The sequence below is a fragment of the Mytilus trossulus genome, chromosome 10 (genome assembly GCF_036588685.1).
Source record: "Mytilus trossulus isolate FHL-02 chromosome 10, PNRI_Mtr1.1.1.hap1, whole genome shotgun sequence".
NCBI classification, from domain to species: domain Eukaryota; kingdom Metazoa; phylum Mollusca; class Bivalvia; order Mytilida; family Mytilidae; genus Mytilus; species Mytilus trossulus.
Window position 1 is genome coordinate 66,881,762 of NC_086382.1, and position 21,381 is coordinate 66,903,142.

General features: G+C 32.5%; 1 protein-coding gene across 1 annotated transcript; it reads right to left on the reverse strand.

Annotated features, from left to right (window-relative positions):
• Positions 1-1,928: 1,928 nt before the first annotated feature.
• LOC134688096 (uncharacterized) lies at positions 1,929-12,126 on the reverse strand. The gene is made up of 12 exons (XM_063548565.1): positions 12,068-12,126; positions 11,805-11,957; positions 11,048-11,127; positions 10,199-10,270; positions 9,307-9,442; positions 8,646-8,780; positions 6,611-6,684; positions 5,642-5,713; positions 4,957-5,107; positions 4,336-4,436; positions 3,216-3,309; positions 1,929-2,164 (listed from the first exon to the last, which is right to left on the reverse strand). The coding sequence occupies exons 1-12, from the start codon at positions 12,078-12,080 to the stop codon at positions 1,929-1,931; spliced, it is 1,317 nt and encodes a 438-aa protein (XP_063404635.1). The 5' UTR covers positions 12,081-12,126.
• Positions 12,127-21,381: the final 9,255 nt, after the last annotated feature.

Below are 21,381 nucleotides of genomic sequence, written 5' to 3' on the forward strand. Positions count from 1 at the left end.
AATTTCATTGGTTACCTTCCGGTGATGTTATTTTTTTCTTATAAGCAATGAAGCAATGTGAAATTTTGTCTGTAGTACTGGACGGGATATAACTTTACTCGTGCCAAGCATTTCGTTAGTTGAAGGTTGATTAGACAGGATAGATCAATGGTGGTACTGCACCTATGTGCATTATGAGAAGCTGTACATGCACTTCGACCTAGTGTGTAAACTCCTTTATGCTGTTAAGCGAAATACTACAAAGATAGTATCAAAAAACACATTTTATGAGAAAATTGCCAAATAATATGACTCTACAATGAATATTAGTAGACAGAGCAAGCCATACTCAGTGTTTTGGTGCGCTTTATCTAATGGGTTTTTACGTAATACTTTAACAAGTATATAGTTATTAGGAAAATGCAATGTTTTTAATCAATAATAACAATTTTTGTTTACTGACAGTGAAATGATTTATATCCAACCATGGAGTCTTTAAACTCAGTTTTATATGAACAGCTCATTCAGTTTGAGTGCTTTAATTGATCTCTTCTTATTGCAGTTCTTTCATATGTGAAGGTTACCCTAATTCGATTATTTATTGGCCTACAAAGTTGAAATATTGAGAAATGAGAGGTATAAACGGACCAATAGAGACCTTATGATAAGGACAAAGAGGTCCATTAGTTGTATTTATAATCCAAGAGTCATCTTTTGTATCATATCGAATTGTTCGTAGGATAATGAGATAAATATATTGGTCAACTCGATTTATCATGGTGCAGCTTGAATTGGATTTTTCTTGAATCGCTAAAGACTTACATTGTTTTCAAACTATAGAAATGACAATGACAAACTTGACATTAATGCTTTGGTTAACAAGTAATACAATGGGGGAAATATCATATTCAGTTTATTAAACAAAAAAAGTCTTCTTTTAACGCTGCATCTGGTTGCATACGAAAAATTGTATAATAAGACATTTTAATTGAGTGTTTCAAAGCACAGTTATTTGTGTTTGGTGTTTTTTTACAGACAATTTGGAAACTTAAGTATTTCTATCTCAGATATCATAAATAAGTTGTATTTGGCATAACTTTTATAAACTTTTGGTCTAATTTTTTTCAACTTCGTATTTTATTTTGCCTCTTCCAACTTTTATCTTTATTGGAACCTCACTGAAAATTCAATCCAGGTATCTATGATGATATTTTTTACACATAAAAAAGAAGATGTGGTATGATTTCCAATGAGACAACTGTCCACAAGAGACCAAAATGACACAAACATTAACAATTATAGGTCACCACACGACCTTCAACAATGAGCAAAATCCATACCGCATAGTCCGTTATAAAAGGCACCGATAAGACAATGTAAAACAATTCAAACGAGAAAACTCAAGGCCTTATGTATATAAAAAATGAACGAAAAACAAATATGAAACACATAAACAAACGACAACCACTGAATTGCAGGCTCCTGACTTGGGACAGGTACATACATAAATAATGTAAAGGGGTTAAACATGTTAGCGGGATCCCAACCCTCCTCCTAACCTGGGACAGTGGTGTAAAAGTACAACATAAGAACGAACTATCAAAAACAGTTGAAAAAGGCTGAACTCATCAGATGGACAAAACTACATGATTGTTTTATTAGTTTGTACACAGGGAAAACAGGTGGAAATTTTATTGGCGAACGTCCAGTGATGGTTATTTCTTGTATGCAAGGAAATACAATGTTAAATTCTGTCTATTGTACTAAACAGGTTAACACTTCACTCATGCCAAGTATTTTATTCAACAAAACAACAGGTAAGATCGTAATAGGTTCTTGATACGCTCTACATCAGCATTTATCTTTCAAGTGTAAAAAAAACATAAGTATATGATTATTTTATTTTCCAAAGAAAGTTAGATACACAAGACAATTATTAAGTAACACCATTATCCCATTTCCAGTTTACAAAATGGATGATGTAAATCTGTACACGGTACTGCTCTTAAACTATAATGGCCATTATTATTGCTGTATTGGTAATTAGCTGTCGCACAATTTTGTCCAGTTACATGTTGATTATAATTAAGGAATAAATTAACCTGCACGGACTGCTGGATCGGCGAACCATTGTGGCTCCAAATCCATCCCTGACGATGATCTCGTACCAACCCCGTAAACACGTCTAAAAAAAAAATATCAACATACCTTTACTATATTTATGACCGAATGGTAACATCTTAATTTACATGTTTGTAAGAATAAAATTGAACAAGGATTTAATGAATAGATGCAGTCGTCATGCTGATAAGAGTTTTCTGAATTAGGACATTCTTTTATAACGTTGAGATATTGCGTACGACAAGTTTGTTTAGCTGATGTCGACGACGAACTAAGCTTGCACAGATATCACTTATGGTATATATATTTTTCATTTGATGTCTCCATAAATTTGATGTTCCTAGCAAATCAATTCCCTTATGTTAAATCCGCAACTCTGTTTTCCATTTGAATATTTAGTTGCAAATAATAAAGAGATAATAAAACAACCAGATGGAAAGTCAAAAATTCATAACATGAAACAAAACAAAAAATCTTCTAGAACAAATAGAGAAACGGGTTATATGTGTTACTGTTTTTTTTCTAAGCAAAATATATGTATTTGTTTTACATTTTTAAAATATCGAGTGATAAGGACTTCCAACGCGAAATTATTGTAAGATTGAGACATAAACTAAGTCCTTCTTTTAGTGTCTACCCAAGCTTAAAGACTTTATGTATGTATATTTGCGTGCGTGCGAAAGGAGAGCATTCGCTATCGATTCAGCAGCCCATGATGCTATAAACAATCATGATAGGATTTGCTAATATGACATGATACAATATGTCTTGTTAGTTGTGGTTTATTTTATTTTTTATTCATACTTTGTTGTATATTTCCGTTACAAATATACTTTAATCGATTAAATGGTTTCACCCTCTCTAAGTAATATGATGTTTGATTGATCCCATCATTTAATAGCAATATATCAATTTATCTAATCTAACGCATACAACCATGCGCCATAACCTATTTTTTACATTGATATAAGAAGATGTGATATGAGTGCCAATGAAACAACTCCTTATCCAAGTCACAATTTATAAAAGTAAATCATCATAGATCAAAGTACGGTCTTCAACACGTAGCCTCGGATCACACCGAACAGCAAGCTATAAAGATCTCCAAAACATACCTATATATCCATTGTGTTGGTATTGTGCGAATGCAGAGAGTTCAGAGTTAGATTGAATATAAAAGAGGTCTGCGCAATGACTTCGACAGAATCTCTACAAAAATAATTTTTACATGTAACAGTTAGGCCATTGTTAATTCTGAAATATTGATGTTGAAGTTCGTACTTCTCAATTGTGCATTCATACACACTCTATACACTTTTTTGATTACTACAAAGGAGGAAAGGGCCGGTTTTGGTCTCAAATTTAAAGTTGATCTGATGAAAGATTTGGACACTTTTTAAACACTTAAATGTCTATTTCAATTGATTCAAAGATTTGAAAGATTTTAACTGATTCACTCATTAAAAACGCTCCGATTCAAGCTTAAATATGAAAAATCTATCAAATATGCCAAAAACTGTCACTTTGCATATGGGTCTTGTAAAAAATGAAAGTGGCCGCAACTTAGATTTCAATATTAAGAATGAACACGAATTCAGTCACTTTCATTTAAGACGGAAACCGTTTAAAATTTAACTAAAATGCTGACATTGTATAGAGTTCAGTAATTTAGCATGACTTAATGATGCAAGTCTCCGATATATGTACATTGCAATGCCAAAATAAGCCTAAATTTATCGGTAGTAGAGGCATTATACCTTCCAAAATATAACTAAAAGTTTACATTCAAACAATTTTGTAAAACTGCTGTATTTTGGGGCCAAAAGGGGGTCTTACTGAACCTACTACTTTGAGTTTTCAAAAAAGAATTTCATACATCTTATAATTCTAAAAATATTAAATAAGTAAAAGTTTGTAGTAGACGGATCTAAGTACATGTATTTGTTAGATTTCATCTTTTCCTGTTTCGGTTCTTATACCTTCTCCGCTTTTCAATATTCAGCGTACCCTATAAAGGTAAACAAAGAAAGATTACCTTCTCCTTTTGCCGTTCATGTTTAATGTCATATCATTAACAGAAATACACTAGGTAAGAGGACAGAGAGCCAATGTCATCATTAACTTTTCTTACGTATTCATACATATTAAAGTTCATGATTGGTTTTCGCATTCATTTTGTCCAATACAGTTTATTTGTTTCCACATAATTATGTTTAAAAGAACAACTATACTTACAAGAGCTTCGTGTTTATTTACCCTCTGATTACCAAAGAGATAACAATTATTTCCATGCTGACGAAAACCAATCGGGCATCGATGATAACGATTTGAACAGTCTAAAATAATGAAAATCGTTCAAGTTGATGAAATCGGTTTAATTTGATTTTTATATATTCAATAGTTTATGTGAAAGAATTAGATTCATTTTGAAAATAAAAAAAGTTAAATTGTTAAAATCTAAGACATTGGTGGAGAATTGTTTCATTGACAAACATGCCACGTCTTCTTATTTTTATGTTCACTTCAACTATTACAGGTCATAAAATAGAGACATAATTGACGTCCATCATAAGGGACATATGTCCTTATTCGGCATTAAAAAGTACGAAATTGATTACTATAAATCACTATTGATGTACTTTAATTGACCAATAAAAATTGTCACAACTTGTTGATTTTTAGAAGCAGATTTAGAAGGAGCCAAGGGAGGACGCCCAACCCCTTTCTGGGAAATATTTGGTTGATTTCATAGAAAATGACTGAAGCATGGCCGGAACAGGACTCCTCTTAGGCAGTCAGTGGTCACCCAATTTTGAATCGCTATTGAGTATCAATTTTAAACTACATGTAACATACGTGGTTGGGCCGTGGTTGTCGTAGTCGTAGTTGATATTGTTTGAGACTTTGGATGTGCATTACATTTATCTCCCTTGCAACATCCACCAGTGAAAGTAAAATCTCTTCGTCCAAAGACATGGCCTGAGGGTGACTGTAGTTGATCACACAACTAGAATATGGCAAACAATAATTCTATAAGTATGTTTTTATAAGTTTAGATTCAAATATAGATGATCACATGTTCTGTGGTTGATTATTTTTGTATGCAGGATTCGCTGAACATTTGACAATTTCTGACAGATTGTTGAATCAAATTGATTGTCATAATCTTGAATTAGTTCCAAAAAGAATAGGATCAATACCGAGCTGAAAGGCACATTCAAAAAGAAAAAGTTCATAAACGAGATTTTAGTTAAAACAAAACGTTATCAAACTCGCAAAAAAATATTCCCCTTATCAAAACGAAAAACACCCTTTATAACTTTACATAAAAAGTTTTCGTATCTCGTATTTTGTAGTAAATAAAGTAATCATATACAGGAAAAATGAATTTCTATAAGTACAGCTTTTTTCTTATGTCTCTAATTAATAATTAGTACCATGTGAAAACCTCAAATATTACAATTCAATCATACATTACTTGTATATTTTGTTCTTATAATGACCACAACACTTGGCTTGTTCCTATATTTAATAAACTTACGCTCCGGTCAATGCATCCGAGTTGAACTGCAGTTTTAAAGTTTGATCCCAATTTTTCAAGTCCATAACATTCCTAAAAGGTAAGAATAACAATATTTAAATTTTGAATTTGCAGTGAAAAAAAGATAAATAAAGATAAGCTTTGGCTAATGTTATATATTTATATGAATTGTTTGTGTTTGACAATCAAAGATAATATTCAATGTTGTTCGACAATACAATGATTTTTGAAGTGAATGCTAATTGTTTTCAATTTATATTTTCGAATGGACTACATGTTTATTTATCTATGGAGCAAATCAATGGGAAGTGAGTAATTACTTGATAAATTGTAGCGTAAGATCTTTCAAGCCCTTCGGATTTGGGTTGAATTTCCAATGTGAGAATAAACAAGACTAGTACTTTCTTGCAACATTGTTGCTTTGTTTCTTGTATGTATGTGTAACTTGCAATCTCACAACATCCTTTTATTTTTAGAATGACTATAGTATTTGCAATTTTCCAGAAAGTTGAATATACAGGTTAACTGTGAAACTTATTAAAAATAATTAGTAAGGGATTTGAAACAACCTGGACAAGCATTGTGCGTACCATGGATTACTACACCTACATTGTAGCCCCTGAGCCTTGCCGAATCAAGAATCAAGAATATTAACAAGCTTCCTCAGTATTAAAGCCTTTTGTATCTTTGATGATTTTTTTTGCTATGACTATCCTAAGTTTTGATATCACTTTTACTTTATAAGTGAGGAATAATTTGAAATATGTTAATACAATTAAATAATTGTGCTTCTTATATCCACACATTTTAAAACATTTTAACTATTGACGATCCATAAGCAATTTTATAAGAGAAAGAAAGAAAAAATATGGATTTAATCATGCACACTTAATAATCTATAAACAGAAAGCATTACTCATTAGTATTTTAATCCATTGTAATGTAAGTGTTTTATGTGAATTTCCATACCTTCCCATCACTGCAAGCTGTTGATTGAGTGCAGTTGTCTGGATGATCAACTTCATAACAATCAAGGCAATAAACTGTAACGAAATATGTTACTTTGAATTTACTTATTACATTATCAACCATTGATATATTGATTGAATTTCATATAACAATAAAAATATAGAAATGTCATTCCTTATTTTCTATTTTTGTTTTGCTACCAGCTACCATCTTTTAAAGATTTCTTTTAATAGGAATACTTAAAGGCAACAGTAGTGTACCGATACATTAATTAAAACAAATATCTATCAAAATATCGAACTCTTAGGTAAATTAAAAAAAAAAGGGTGTCCATGAAACTCAAAACGCTCGACTATAGCACCAGCGGACCTAATAGAGAACACCTGACATAATGTTGACTTGGTATGTATACTTTCTGAAAACAATGGTTGATGAAACCGGCTTTAGTACCTAGATAAACTTTCCGCTTAAATAGCAGCTGTTTAAAGTTCCGTTCTATTGATCAGTTTGGTTGAGCAACACCTCAAGATAAAACACAAAATTATAAGGGCATTCTATGGAATTCAAAATGGACAAAGCCGGATATAGTATGTCAAGAGGTTTGGCGTCTCGGGCGTTGCTTATATCACCGTCACTAAAATCTACATTCAGTCAAAATGTCACACTGAGGAATAGGACACGATGAATTAATCTTAAAAATATAGATATTAGCATGCGTATCCAATTGTTTTTTAAACAGGAAATGAAATATATCAAATATCAAAGGGAAATTACTCATTTGCAGGTGCTATTGCAATGTTGCTTCAAAGTCGTCATGGCAAGTTATCAACCAATCTCGCTTTGAGATCTTGGTTGCAAATCAAACAGAGCTACGCGTATGGTGTCTATGGAATATATATTAAAATACAGTTTCAAGTATAATCAACATAATGCAACAGAATAAGCATAATTATTCAGCTCGTTAATGTCATTTATATACAGGAGATTGACAAATGAAGCATAAAACCTATAGTGTACGAAAGATCAATCCAGAAATGAGAAAACAAACTTAATTCGGATTTCCTATATGGAGAGAATAAAAAAAACCAAGGTCGTAACTGTAAAATTTATAGGAATATGAGAATATTTAAAGGCATGTTATGTTGAACGAATACCTTTTAGTCAGTTATCCTTACACAATGAATGAAATAGGGCAGTAAATAAGTTATGCGGTCTTAATTACACTATGATTGACCAATACGATATGTAAGTGTCTCAACTCTGTTTGCAACGTGTTTCTGAATATCTTTGGATATCAGTACAATCTATTTTGTACTTTTACCATTGTAACCATTTGATACATTGTTGAATATAACAGATGCTTATTCAGTGTACATATACTCGGTCTGACTCATTTTTAGTCCCCTAGGGTATCATGAATATCAATTATGTGGGTTTTTTTTTTTAAATTTCCGGTTTAAAAAACTTTGAATATGTTGAAGAACTAAGGATTTTCTAGCTTTTCCCAGACATAGATTACCTTAGCCGTATTTGGCACAACTGTTGGGAATTTTGGATCCTCGATGCTCTTAATCTTTGTACTTGTTTGGTTTTATAACTATTTTGATATGAGCGTAACTGACGAGTTTTATGTAGACGAAACGCGCGTCTGGCGTACTAAATTATAATCCTTGTACCTTTAATAACTATTTAGATTTGATGCGATTCCCGCATTTTTTATAACTAGATTTTATTCTTAATCGATTTACGAAATTTTAACACAGCTGAACTAGATCTGAGTTATTTATAGTTACAACATCAGTTATTAATCACGTTGTTTAACAAAGTGTGCGAAAGGTGAACGACTTACCAACATTGCAGGATAAAATAAAACGAAATAGTTTATAAAGTAAGTAATCGTTTTTTTTAATTTTAGATCCAGATATTGAATCACTGCTTATGAATAAGTCTATCAAAATGAAATGTAAAAAATTGGTCATAGAGAAAAAAACAGGTCAGCATTAGTAAGCAGGTACTTGTTTGAATGTATACTTACAACATTTCCGACACATGTGTGGACATATCTTTGACGATACACAATCATCTGAACACAGATTTGGTAGGTAAAAAGCTAGACGTGTACATATATCATCATCTTTGTTCATACACACAGAAGGGTCTGCAGTTGTTGCTAATAAAAAGTACAAGCAAAGAAACATCTGGAGTTGTCACCAAAATAATAACATTGAGAAAACAAACCGAAAAAGAGAAGAATAACAAGATAATTACAACTCAGTCTTCGACTCTTTTATGAACGTTCTATAGCAGAAAAGATATAGTTTGCAAAGTTTTTATATATATTTATTTCAGATAATAAACGTATTCATAGAAGGTACATTGTTTTGGGGCAACGTTACAGGCCGTTTGGTGTAAAACAGGAAGTATAACAAAATCAACTGAATAATGATCAAATATAATTATAAAGTAATTGCAAAGTGTCAATCAAAAGATCTTCCAAATGTTATGAAAATTCACAGCAATTTTACGATCAGAAAATCTTTTTGGCACAACATTTGAAAAACCGATAATGATATGACTTAAATATTTGTTCAGTTGTAATTCTAATTAAATCTACATTTTACAGTATGAAAAAATGACAGTTTTCTATGTTTTAAATGCAAATGTGTATTAACTAATGTACATGGTTAATGACTCACTGATAGAGGAATAATTCTGTGGCGGAGTTATATGAAGTAATGGCGGTGGTTTGTTGTTACATTTGTCAGTATTACAACACCCGGCTTCAATACTGGATCTGAACTTTGATGATATTGGGGAATACTGGAGACAAGTCTGAAAGAAATTAAGAAAATCTTGAATATGGTTACCGTATATATGACTTGTTTCAGTTTCAGGGTACTCAGAGACCTCACGCTTCGATAAAGTGTGACACCCACCTGTTTACTGCCATTCCAAAGACTTGAAACTTCGATAAAATGTGACACCCACCTGTCTATCGTCATTCCAGAGACTTCAAGCCTCGATAAAATGTGACATCCACTTGTCTATCGCCATTCCAGAGACTTTGAGCCTCGATAAAATGTGACATCCACCTGTCTATCGCCATTCCAGAGACTAAGAGCCTCGATAAAATGTGATGCCACCTGTCTACTGCCATTCCAGAGACTTCATACCTAGGTAAAATGTGACACGCACTTGTCAAGTACTGTCACATCTAAGACTGCAAGCATCGGTAACATGTCACACTCAACTGTCTGCTGCCACATCAGGTATTGCAAGCCTAAGTAAAAAAGACATCCACCTGTAGACTGCCACACCAGATAATGCAAGCATCTTTCGGTAGAATGTGACCCCTGTATACTGCAACACTAGAGATTGCAAATATCGCTAAAAAGTGACACACATATGGTACATGCATATGTCTACTGCCGTACGAAATACTGCAAACTTAAGCTATCTATTGAAAATTCACCTGTTACACTTCATGGTGTAATGAGACATTTACCTGTCTCTTGCGTCGCTTAAACCATTCTAAACTGTCTACTTCGACATTACAGTGCTCAATGAAGGAAAAGATGATACACATACCTGCCTACTGCCGCATCCAAGTCTGTAAGCCTCAGTAAAATGTGCCGTAAATGTCTGTGCAGTGAAGCAATACTGTCAAAAAAAGTAACAAAAGTTGAATTAAAGAGATTGTCTTTATAAAAATGTGCCGTAAATGTCTGTGCAGTGAATTCCGAAGCAGTACTGTAAAAAAAAAGTAACAAAAGTTGAATTAAAGAGATTGTCCTTATAGCATATCGTTATTTTTGTTCGTTATTTGTTGATTTAGAAAATGGCGAGTTGTTTTTGTTGCTTTCTGTATATAATCTAAGGAGAGAGAACGATTGCGTTGACAGGGTTAACGTCTCCTGATATAGATGCATCTCCTGTCATGCAAACTGACACTCAATCAACATGTCACAATCGCGAATAGGACACTATCGGTAAAACTACACATTTGATGACTATACTAGTATCTTAAGATTTTGAACCGAGCAAACATGTCGCTAGTTAGTTAAAACACCGACAAATCGAACTTTTTAAGCAGTTTATGACCGTGACCGTATAACGTATGTAGCATTGATTCCAGTAATTCTTCTCCATAACAAGTTGACGCACGTTTTTTTTTGTTTTATTTTAAAAGTACACCTCGGCCTTTTGATGAAATACGTACATGTTTATCGTGCCTATTCCATACAATTGAAGACGCAGAGGGTATGTTACTGCTGGTAAATGAGTAGTTGACAATTGGAAAGTTGATCCAATTTCAAATTGGTCGTCTTAAATTTAATGTAAAAACAGCGTATAATGCATGAAATACTTTTCTATTAAAAATGAGATTAGAATTAAGCAAAAATCTATATTATTAAAAGTAAAACATGGTTAACATACGTCATTAGCATCAGAACATGTTGTAAATGTAGTACAGTTTGTTACATCCTTTACTTCTGTACAGGTGTAACATTTCAATGCTGAAAACACAATATACTTATATAATTATGTACATATAAACAAAACTATCCACATGTTTTTTTCTTTAGTTTGATGGTTCGGCATTTTATCAAACAGTTGCATGTTCAGTGGGAAATTGTTGAGCTCCCTGTTTTTATACCCATCTATGGAAAGAGTTTTTTTTTTTATTGCAATTAAAACATTATCTAGCTAAGCATAGTTTACTTTAATTTTAGTTACATACTGATTAGATCCTTTCACTCCGTGTTTTAAACTACAAAAGGACACCACTTAGAACATCCAAATTCATATGAGGTAAAGTATGCTTGAAATAATTGGAACCTAAGTTTCTGATTTTTTTATTTATCAACAGGGAATATTTAGAAAATTATGTAATAACTAATTTCATTAATAAAGCACTTATTTTAAATTTAAACTAAGTACAGTCGGTAAAACACATATATATATATATTGTTGATTTTATTAAAGAATTACCCTCCACAATTAAACTATTTTTCATCTGGGTTCTTATACAGTATAAACTAATCATATCGTTATAATAATAAAATATATTCATTAAAATAAATCATCGGGTTTTTTTTTAAATTTGGCGACTTTAACGTGGTAATATGAAGTTCACGTTATTCGGAATTCCCTTAAAACACAAAATCAAATAAAAGATCGCGTCAGTACTTACGGCATAATCCGCAAGATCTTTTACAGAATTTTGCAAGACACGGATCACCGCACATTTCTGGCAACCTGTTCAGCATCAGGTCACAAAGTGATGTCTCTATGTCCTCGCATTGTTGCGCAGATGCGGGTAACAGAGTTAACAGCAGAAATATTACTAAAATATAATGTAAAAATGCATATTGAACTGACGTTACTTAAATTGTTACTTATTGTTATTAGTAAAATATTACAGTTTTTAATTTCAGCTACTTATTACAACCTTACCAGATAACAACATACTGCTTGGACTGATTATTGTGTCATGGTTTGTAAATTAGTACGAAAATAGGTCGAAGTCTTATCGTAGTAAATAAAGGTCAACTGTATATAAACTACGGATGGAACGAGTTTAAGGCAGTTTTAGTCAAGGGAAAATAAAGGGAAAATATTTGAAAGTGGTCTTATTTCTTCATTTATATATGCTGTTAATTTATACGTTACAATTAGCTTCCAAAAAGACTGAACACAGATTGTAAGGTGTATTTTTCATCATTCACTGCAACTCCACCGTTTTAATGTGTTAAGGTAGCACAATACAAAGATGTTATAACTCCAACTCCCAAGTTTTAAAATGCTGTAACTTTCTTGATAATGCTTGAAAATTTATAAAAAATGGTAGTTCTGGATAGCTAACCTTTTAATCTTTCAAATTAATGCAATGTTAGTATTATGCATCAATTATGTAACCAATTATAATGTTAACTGTGTCTAAAATATTTTTCACAAAATTTTCACTTTCAAATGAAATAAGCTTCTGCATAGGTATCCCTACAAGGTTGATTTTATTATATGTTGTTCCTATGGCCATTATCTATAAAATAGTGTCTCAGATTTTAGATAGAATGTATAGGACAAATTTTACAGCTAATTAAACATTATCGTCTTTTATGTGGTTAGGATGTTTACACTAATTAGAGATTTATGAGAGAATTGAATACCATAGAGACAATCTGAGACACCCTTCTGAAGCGCATGATGTGTTGATTAAGATTTCGTTAAAGTTTTCTGTATTGTATAAGAGATGATAGAGCTAAATTCATTCAAGTGAACTTACCTAGATTTTGACACTAATTACGTAATAATTAATTACATAATGATTGCATAATAAACATATTGCATTCATTTAAAAGATTAATCTTTTATCTATCTATATATACCTCTTTTATTATTTTCTATGCATTCATAAGATAGTTACAGCATTTCAAAGGTTAGTGATTGGAAGTAAAAAAATCTTTGTATTGTGCTACCTTAAGGAAGTCTTTCCTTTTAGATAAAACATTCAAATCGTCGATAAGAAAAAAAAAGAAGAGAAAACATAATAAGAATAGTTGTCTCCTTATCAATCATACTATTATAGCTCTTTTTAAATATGATTATAGTATACTTATTCTCGTAATGAGGACCAATAAAAGTGTGTAATTATTATTCACGAGTCATATGATATTCGATCTAATCGGTCACACTGTGCTCGTCACGAATGGAATATTATACAATTACTGTCTTTTGGTGAGGTAAATATGCGGTTTTGTTGACTTTTGAAAAACTGATATTCACTGAGACCGACGGCCGAAGTGAATATCATTTGTTCAAAAGTCAATTAAACCCAATATTTACCGAAACAAAAGACAGTAACTGTTTTATTCCATATTCCGAGAGAAGAAAATGCATTTTATGCCAAACATCATATTATACTAAAACAAATTTTTCATGAAACATTTTACTGTAACGTTGCATGTAAAAGCGCGTGACGTTAAGCGCGGTGAATAACACTTTCTCAGGTGAATATGCTTTTTTATTCAAAATCCAATTCATATAGAGAAAACTACTGAAATTATACCAATATGGAATAATTATACCATTATAACTCTTTTTAAATATCGAGAAACCAAAAAAGAAGAATAAGACAACAACGCCCGTTAAATAAATTTTTTTTTTAAAGGTACAGAAAATCCGTCCAAATATTGAAATTTAAACTCAATTTTGAAATGGTTTTTATCTCATCCATTGATAAAACAAGTCACATCATTTTAGTATAATATTCACTTACATAGTAGCTCTGCATCTATCAACGGATTATTTGTATGTGTAGAACCACCAACGCATTCACTTCAATTTAGAACTTACGGATAAGTAGTTCTACCCAGTAAAATATAGCACTTTTGATGTCATTGTTTAATTGAAATAACATACACATCAATTTGCAGAAATGGGGAGGGCCTATTCTAGGGCTTCTAGAGAAAAATAATGGGTATGACTATATACGTCTTGAAGAGGAAAAAGAGGCACTTCTTTTGCGCAAGATATCAAAGGGCGCTATGTTCAAAAATCTGAAACGATGGTATGGTAAAAAAACAAGGAGTTGGCCTATTCCAGGGCTTCTAGAGAAAAATAATGAGGGGTGTCACGGGGTATGACTATATACGTCTTAAAGAAAATAAACAGGCGCTTCTATTGCGCAAGGTATCAAAGGGCGCTATTTAAAAAAAGAAATGAAACTACAGCATAAAATTTGGGAAAATGGTAAAAAACAGGAGGGCGGGCCTAATCCAGGGCTTCTAGAGTAAAATAATAAGGGTTTCACGGGGTATGACTATATACGTCTTGAAGAAGATAAACAGGCACTTATTTTGCGCAAGGTATCAAAGGAAGCTATGTTCAAAAATCTGAAACTATAGGACAAAAGTTGAAGAAAATGATAAAAAAAACAGAGCGATTGGCCTATTCCAGGGCTTCTAGAGAAAAAAGATAAGGAATGTCAAGGGGTATGACTATATACGTCTTGCAGAAGAGGAAAAGACGCTTGTTGTATGCAAGGTATTTAAGGGCGCTATGTTCAAACATCTGAAACTAGAGCACAAAATTTGAAAAAAAATGGTAAAAAACAGGAGGTTGGGCCTATTCCAGGGCTTCTAGAGACAAACAATGAGGATATCACGGGGTATGACTATATATGTCTTGAAGAACAGAAACAGACGCTTTTTATGCGCAAAGTATTAAAAGGCGCTATGTTCAAAAATCTGAAACTAGAGCACAAAACTTGAAAAAATGGTAAAAAACAGGAGGGAAGGCCTATTCCAGGGCTTGCAGAGAAAAAATAATGAGGTGGTCACGGGGTATGACCTGATACGTCTTGCAGAGGATAAACAGGCGCTTCTTTTGCGTAAGGCATCAAAGGGGGCTATGCTCAAAAATCTGAAACAAGAGCACAAAATTTGAAAAAAATGGTAAAAAACAGGAGGATGGGCCTATTCCAGGGCGACTAGAGACAAATAATGAGGATGTCACGGGGTATGAATATATCTGAAACTAGAGCACAAAACTTGGAAAAAAGTTATAAAAAGCAATGGGATTGGCATGTTTTAGTGCTTTTAGAGAAAAATAATAAGAGATGTCACGGAGTATGACTATATACGTCTTGAAGAGAATAAACAGGTGCAAGGTATCAGAGGGCGCTATGTTTAAAAATCTGAAACTAGAGCACAAAATTTGAAAAAATGATAACACACAGGAGGGCGGGCCTATTCAAGGGCTTCTAGAGAACAATAATGAGGGTTTCACGAGGTATGACTATATATGTCTTGAAGAAGAGAAAGAGGCGTTTCTTATGCGCAAAGTAACAAAGGGCGCTATGTTCAAAAATCTGAAACTTATGGACAAAATTTGAAGAAAATGGTGATAAACAGGGCAATTGGCCTATTCCAGGGCTTCTAGAGAAAAATATTAAGGAATGTCACGGGGTATGACTATAAACGTCTTGGAGAAGAGAAACATTCGCTTCTTGTACGCAAAGTATCAAAGGGCGTTATGTTCAAAAATCTGAAACTAGAGCATATAATTTGAAAAAATTGTGAAAAAACAGGAGGGTTTTAAACAGAGAAATAGGCGCTTCTTTTATGCAAGGTATCAAAGAGCGCTTTGTTCAAATATCTGAAACTAGAGCATACAATTTGAATAAATGTTATCTACGATCTGAATCATGGGCGTCAGAATCGTAATAAAATAAGGTTTAAGCTTATGGAAACGTGCACAAGTGGTGTTACAAAACCTAAAAAAATTAACATATACTAAATATGCTGACAAACGTAAATTAAAGCGATATGTACGTAAAGTAACTCCTGGTCTTAGGACGTATGATTTCGTGACAAATTCGATCGATATATAACAACATATCAAAGATCAGTTACCGAATAAATATATGTTTAAACCTAACCATATATCATCCGCGCAAGCTAGAAGTTGAAGAAATAAAGTTACAAAGTGCATCTCACTAACCGAAAGGTGTCCGTCTTATAAATGAATAGATCTGCAGTGTTTGCGGCAAATATGTAAACATTGGTTAAACAATGTATACAGACCAAATTATGAACAATACTACAAGGATATACCTCATATGTGTATGTTTGAAGAGTATCTAAGTTATAAGTAGACTTTGCACCTGTTTTAAGTCAGGAATCTGATGTACAGTAGTTGTCGTTTGTATATGTAATATATACGTGTTTCTCGTTTCTCGTTTTGTTTATATAGATTAGACCGTTGGTTTTCCCGTTTGAATGGTATTACACTAGTAATTTTGGGGCCCTGTATAGCTTGTTGTTCGGTGTGAGCCAAGACTCCGTGTTGAAGGCCGTACTTTAACCTATAATGGTTTACTTTTTAAATTGTTACTTGGATGGAGAGTTGTCTCATTGGCACTCACACCACATCTTCCTATGTCTATCTAACTGACTACACAATATTCACTTTCTTTTACTTTTTTGGGGGTTAGCGGAAACTTAAAAGGTCGTTATACCTTTGATTATTTCACCCGTAAATGGAACCCGATATCTTTGAGAGAATTGCCAGACAATATTCCTAACAACCGTTGTATAAACAAACCGGTGTTCCTAGAAGACATGTTACAATAGGCTACTGTTTTATATAAACGTTTTAGTATGATGAGAACAGACTTCTTTGGTTGTGACGATCATTTATATTTTGCAGAATTTTCACCAACACATCGTAGCTGTAATGGCTATCTTTTACCATCAGTAATAGACAGATTTTACGATCTTGTGATGGACAATCCTTCACAATATTTCGATCCGGAAGATGTATCAAAATTGATAAACGTTAGAGAGGGAGTGGACATTGAAAAGGCTTTGGGAAAGGATGTCTAATTATGATTCATTTATTTGACGGACGTTATATTTGTTTTTTCGTTTTAATACTCATGATACTTTGAAATTAACGAAATCAGTAATTCATTATGAGTTATATATAGAAAATTTACTTTTTCCGTAATGAGGGAACACTCAGCAATAGTATTGGTTAAAATTTGCTTTTCATTAATACTTCAGAGATATGAAATGAAAATAGTGGCAACGGGCCTTATTAACTCGAAAAATCCCCGAAACACAAATTGTTTTGTTAAGTATACATGGTATAGTAATCTGTGCTTAAAGTTTTTGAAGTATTTTTTTTTTTAAAGTTTAAATACATGTACACTTTACCACACTTAATTTTTTCATAGTTTAATCTTTAGATTTCAAGTTTTAGATGTTTTTTGTTGTATATCGAATGATATTTATCAAACTATTTGTTATGTACTACCCTGCTTAGTTAAAAATAATTTTATAATGTGATGTTTACTTGTCGCTATCATCAATCTTTTGTGTGTAATTCTCATCTAAAACCATATAGCAAATTCAAGTCATAGGCCTGCAATTGTATATTGCGATTAATTTGCGACACTTCTATTAAAACAACATAACAGTTATTTAAAATAAACAAAGAAACCAAGGTAGCCATGATAACATGATAGAATCATAATATCGGTTGTCCTATGGGAAACCACATCTTCTATCTTAGTCTTACTGTGCACTAGTTTAAGTATGGTATTCTTCTAGATCTATGATTTGTGATAATACCGTCGTTACTTTAAACTTACATTGCATTTAAGAAAATCAATTGCAATACATAAAAATTACCTTAAGGACTAAACAAATTTACAAACAATGTTGAGTATTTGCTGCTTTTGAAAACTTTAGTTGACTGACCAGTGCATCAATTCAAATTTGTGAGTCATCATTACCAAACTTGGATCAGTATAACAATCACCAAACTTTCATATTGATGAAGGCACAGAAAGAACAGATACTAGTGATTAAATATATATTGTTTAAATTAATATTTTTTCTTCCTCATTCTTCTTTCGTCAAAGTCAACTTATAAACATAGTCTAATGACCATAGAAAGTATTAATTCTAATTCTGATAACAAAAAATTGAATCGATCAAAACCATTCTATAAGTCCAATCAAGATGCAGCTTAATGCTTTTAAACTTTCCTGTTTTAATTGAAATTTCGAGTTATAAATGCCCCTTAGTATCCCCTTTCCATGCGTTCGTTGGACATTGGAAGTAGGAATGTTCCTTTAGTATCCCCTTCCTCTAGATAGATATTTGCGTTATGAATTCACTTTTGATATCCCCTGTCTCTGTTTTTATTGAACTTTTGAGTTATGAATGCCCCCTTAGTGTCCCCTTTATTTGTGTTTATTGGACATTAGAAGTAGGAATGTTCCTTTAGTATCCCCTTCCTCTGTGTGGACATTTGAATTATGAATTCACCTTTGATACCCCCTGTCTCTGTTTTTATTGAATTTTTGAGTTATGAATGCCCCTTAGTATCCCCTTTATATGTGTTTATTGGACATTGGAAGTAGGAATGTTCCTATAGTATCCCCTTCCCCTGTGTTAAGGGAACATTTGAGTTCGTCACCTTCTCAGTTTTTTTTGGACTAATGAGTTATGAATGCTCCCTTGTCGTGGTACTTTCTCCTTTTTTCGCAAGACAATCATGTATAATCAAAATGTTTAAATAAAATTAAAACACACTGACTGCCACATAGTAATACATAAGATATGATTTACATCCTGTTTAAACATATGTGTCGTTAAAAATCAGCTGTTACACCCTACAACATCATTTTTTTTAAATTTCATATAAATAAAATCGATGAAGCAAAAGACGCGATAAAGACGATATTTCTGACTATCATCTTTTTAATTGAGCTGAAATGATATGATACGTGTATGATTATTGAAACTAAGATCAAAACGATAGCGGCAATGATATGATACGTGTATGATTATTGAAACTAAGGTCAAAACGATAGCGGTAATGATATGATCTGTGTATGATTATCGGAACTAAGATCGCAACAATTCCAGATTGGATACTTATACATATTTAACTGGTAAGTTGAATAATGATGTGAATCATAACTCAAGTAGTATTTCAATATTCAGCCCCATTCTACTATTTAGTCTGCTATCAGTCCTACCCTGATATACCCTATCTTTTTCGGCTAATTAATAGTGATAGCGTTTGACATGTTTAGCCGAACAGATTTATCAATTTTACATAACTTAAATTATTGTATGCTGGTTCATATTCTGGACGCCAGTCTTTGCTCCTTTATTATATGATTCACTAACAAAAACAATTATGAAGCTTAGAAATGGAAAAATATTAAATACTAAACTTGTTCCAAGGGTATCTACACGTCTCAATCTTCAAAATCGGTTATCTAAAAATACTACCATCGCTAACACTTCTAACAATACAAATCTTGGTTACCCTTCTATCGATAAGTGTCATGTCAAAAAATGACTTACATGTCCCCGTCTTTCCACCAACAATACGGTGAGGTCCACGTGTAATGGTCGCACATTTTCCTTGAATTTTGAAACTGATATACTGTGGATTCATTAATATTCGTTGGATACCAATTTTCGTGGATTTCGTGGATGAAGGAGAATCACGAATTTAAATGATCAACGATTTACAAGTTTTCTAAGGGATTGTATGTAGATCTTTCCAATACCACGAGATTAAATATTCACGAATATGCAAATTTTTCTCAAACCACGAAAATTAGTACCCACGAAAATAAATGAATCCACAGTAACTTGAAAAACAAACAGTATTATTTATTTACTCACATGAAACAAACCGGGATGTGGAATTCAGTACGTAGGTGAAACTGGACGATATTTATCTAAACGCACTCAAAAACATCTGTATCGTTTTAAAAGACCTAATAAATTTAAAAGTATCATTCATCAACACCTTAAGAAGCACAACCATCCTTTTAAATATTAAGCAGTTCAACCTTAAGAAGTAGTAAATAAGCAGCCTGGTGAATCTCATTCAAAGTTTGTACGATCACGGAAAATAATTGAATTAAATTGGATTAAAAAATTACAGACAGTCTACCCTCTCGGTCTTAATGATAATATCATAGGAATTGGTAATATATCTAGAACCTATTAACATCTTGGATATAGTTTCTTAAGCTGTTCGTAAAAGCCGTTCTCACGGTCGCAGAACAAATCGCAATTAAAGAAAACTTTGGACCAATCATATCAATATTTCGGACCTAATTTCTGTGATCTTTTGAGTTATGAATGCCCCGTATTATCCCCTTTATATGTGTTTATTGGAAATTGGAAGTAGGAATGTTCCTTTAGTATCCCCTTCCTCTGTGTGGACATTTGAATTATGAATTCACCTTTGATACCCCCTGTCTCTGTTTTTATTGAATTTTTGAGTTATGAATGCCCCTTAGTATCCCCTTTATATGTGTTTATTGGACATTGGAAGTAGGAATGTTCCTATAGTATCCCCTTCCCCTGTGTTAAGGGAACATTTGAGTTCGTCACCTTCTCAGTTTTTGTGGACTAATGAGTTATGAATGCTCCCTTGTCGTGGTACTTTCTCCTTTTTTAGCAAGACAATCATGTATAATCAAAATGTTTAAATAAAATTAAAACACACTGACTGCCACATAGTAATACATAAGATATGATTTACATCCTGTTCAAACATATGTGTCGTTAAAAATCAGCTGTTACACCCTACAACATCATTTTTTTTTAAATTTCATATAAATAAAATCGATGAAGCAAAAGACGCGATAAAGACGATATTTCTGACTATCATCTTTTTAATTGAGCTGAAATGATATGATACGTGTATGATTATTGAAACTAAGATCAAAACGATAGCGGCAATGATATGATACGTGTATGATTATTGAAACTAAAGTCAAAAAGATAGCGGTAATGATATGATCTGTGTATGATTATCGGAACTAAGATCGCAACAATTCCAGATTGGATACTTATACATATTTAACTGGTAAGTTGAATAATGATGTGAATCATAACTCAAAGTAGTATTTCAATATTCAGCCCCATTCTACTATTTAGTCTGCTATCAGTCCTACCCTGATATACCCTATCTTTTTCGGCTAATTAATAGTGATAGCGTTTGACATGTTTAGCCGAACAGATTTATCAATTTTACATAACTTAAATTATTGTATGCTGGTTCATATTCTGGACGCCAGTCTTTGCTCCTTTATTATATGATTCACTAACAAAACAATTATGAAGCTTAGAAATGGAAAAATATTAAATACTAAACTTGTTCAAAGGGTATCTACACGTCTCAATCTTCAAAATCGGTTATCTAAAAATACTACCATCGCTAAC

Excerpts from the sequence above, each read along its gene's own strand:
- LOC134688096 (XM_063548565.1), bottom strand. Across the intron at positions 11,128-11,804 it reads AAGATCTTGCGGATTATGCC|CATTGAAATGTTACACCTGT; the intron begins GTAAGTACTGAC and ends TTGTGTTTTCAG. Across the intron at positions 5,108-5,641 it reads TCGGATGCATTGACCGGAGC|TTGTGTGATCAACTACAGTC; the intron begins GTAAGTTTATTA and ends GCCATATTCTAG.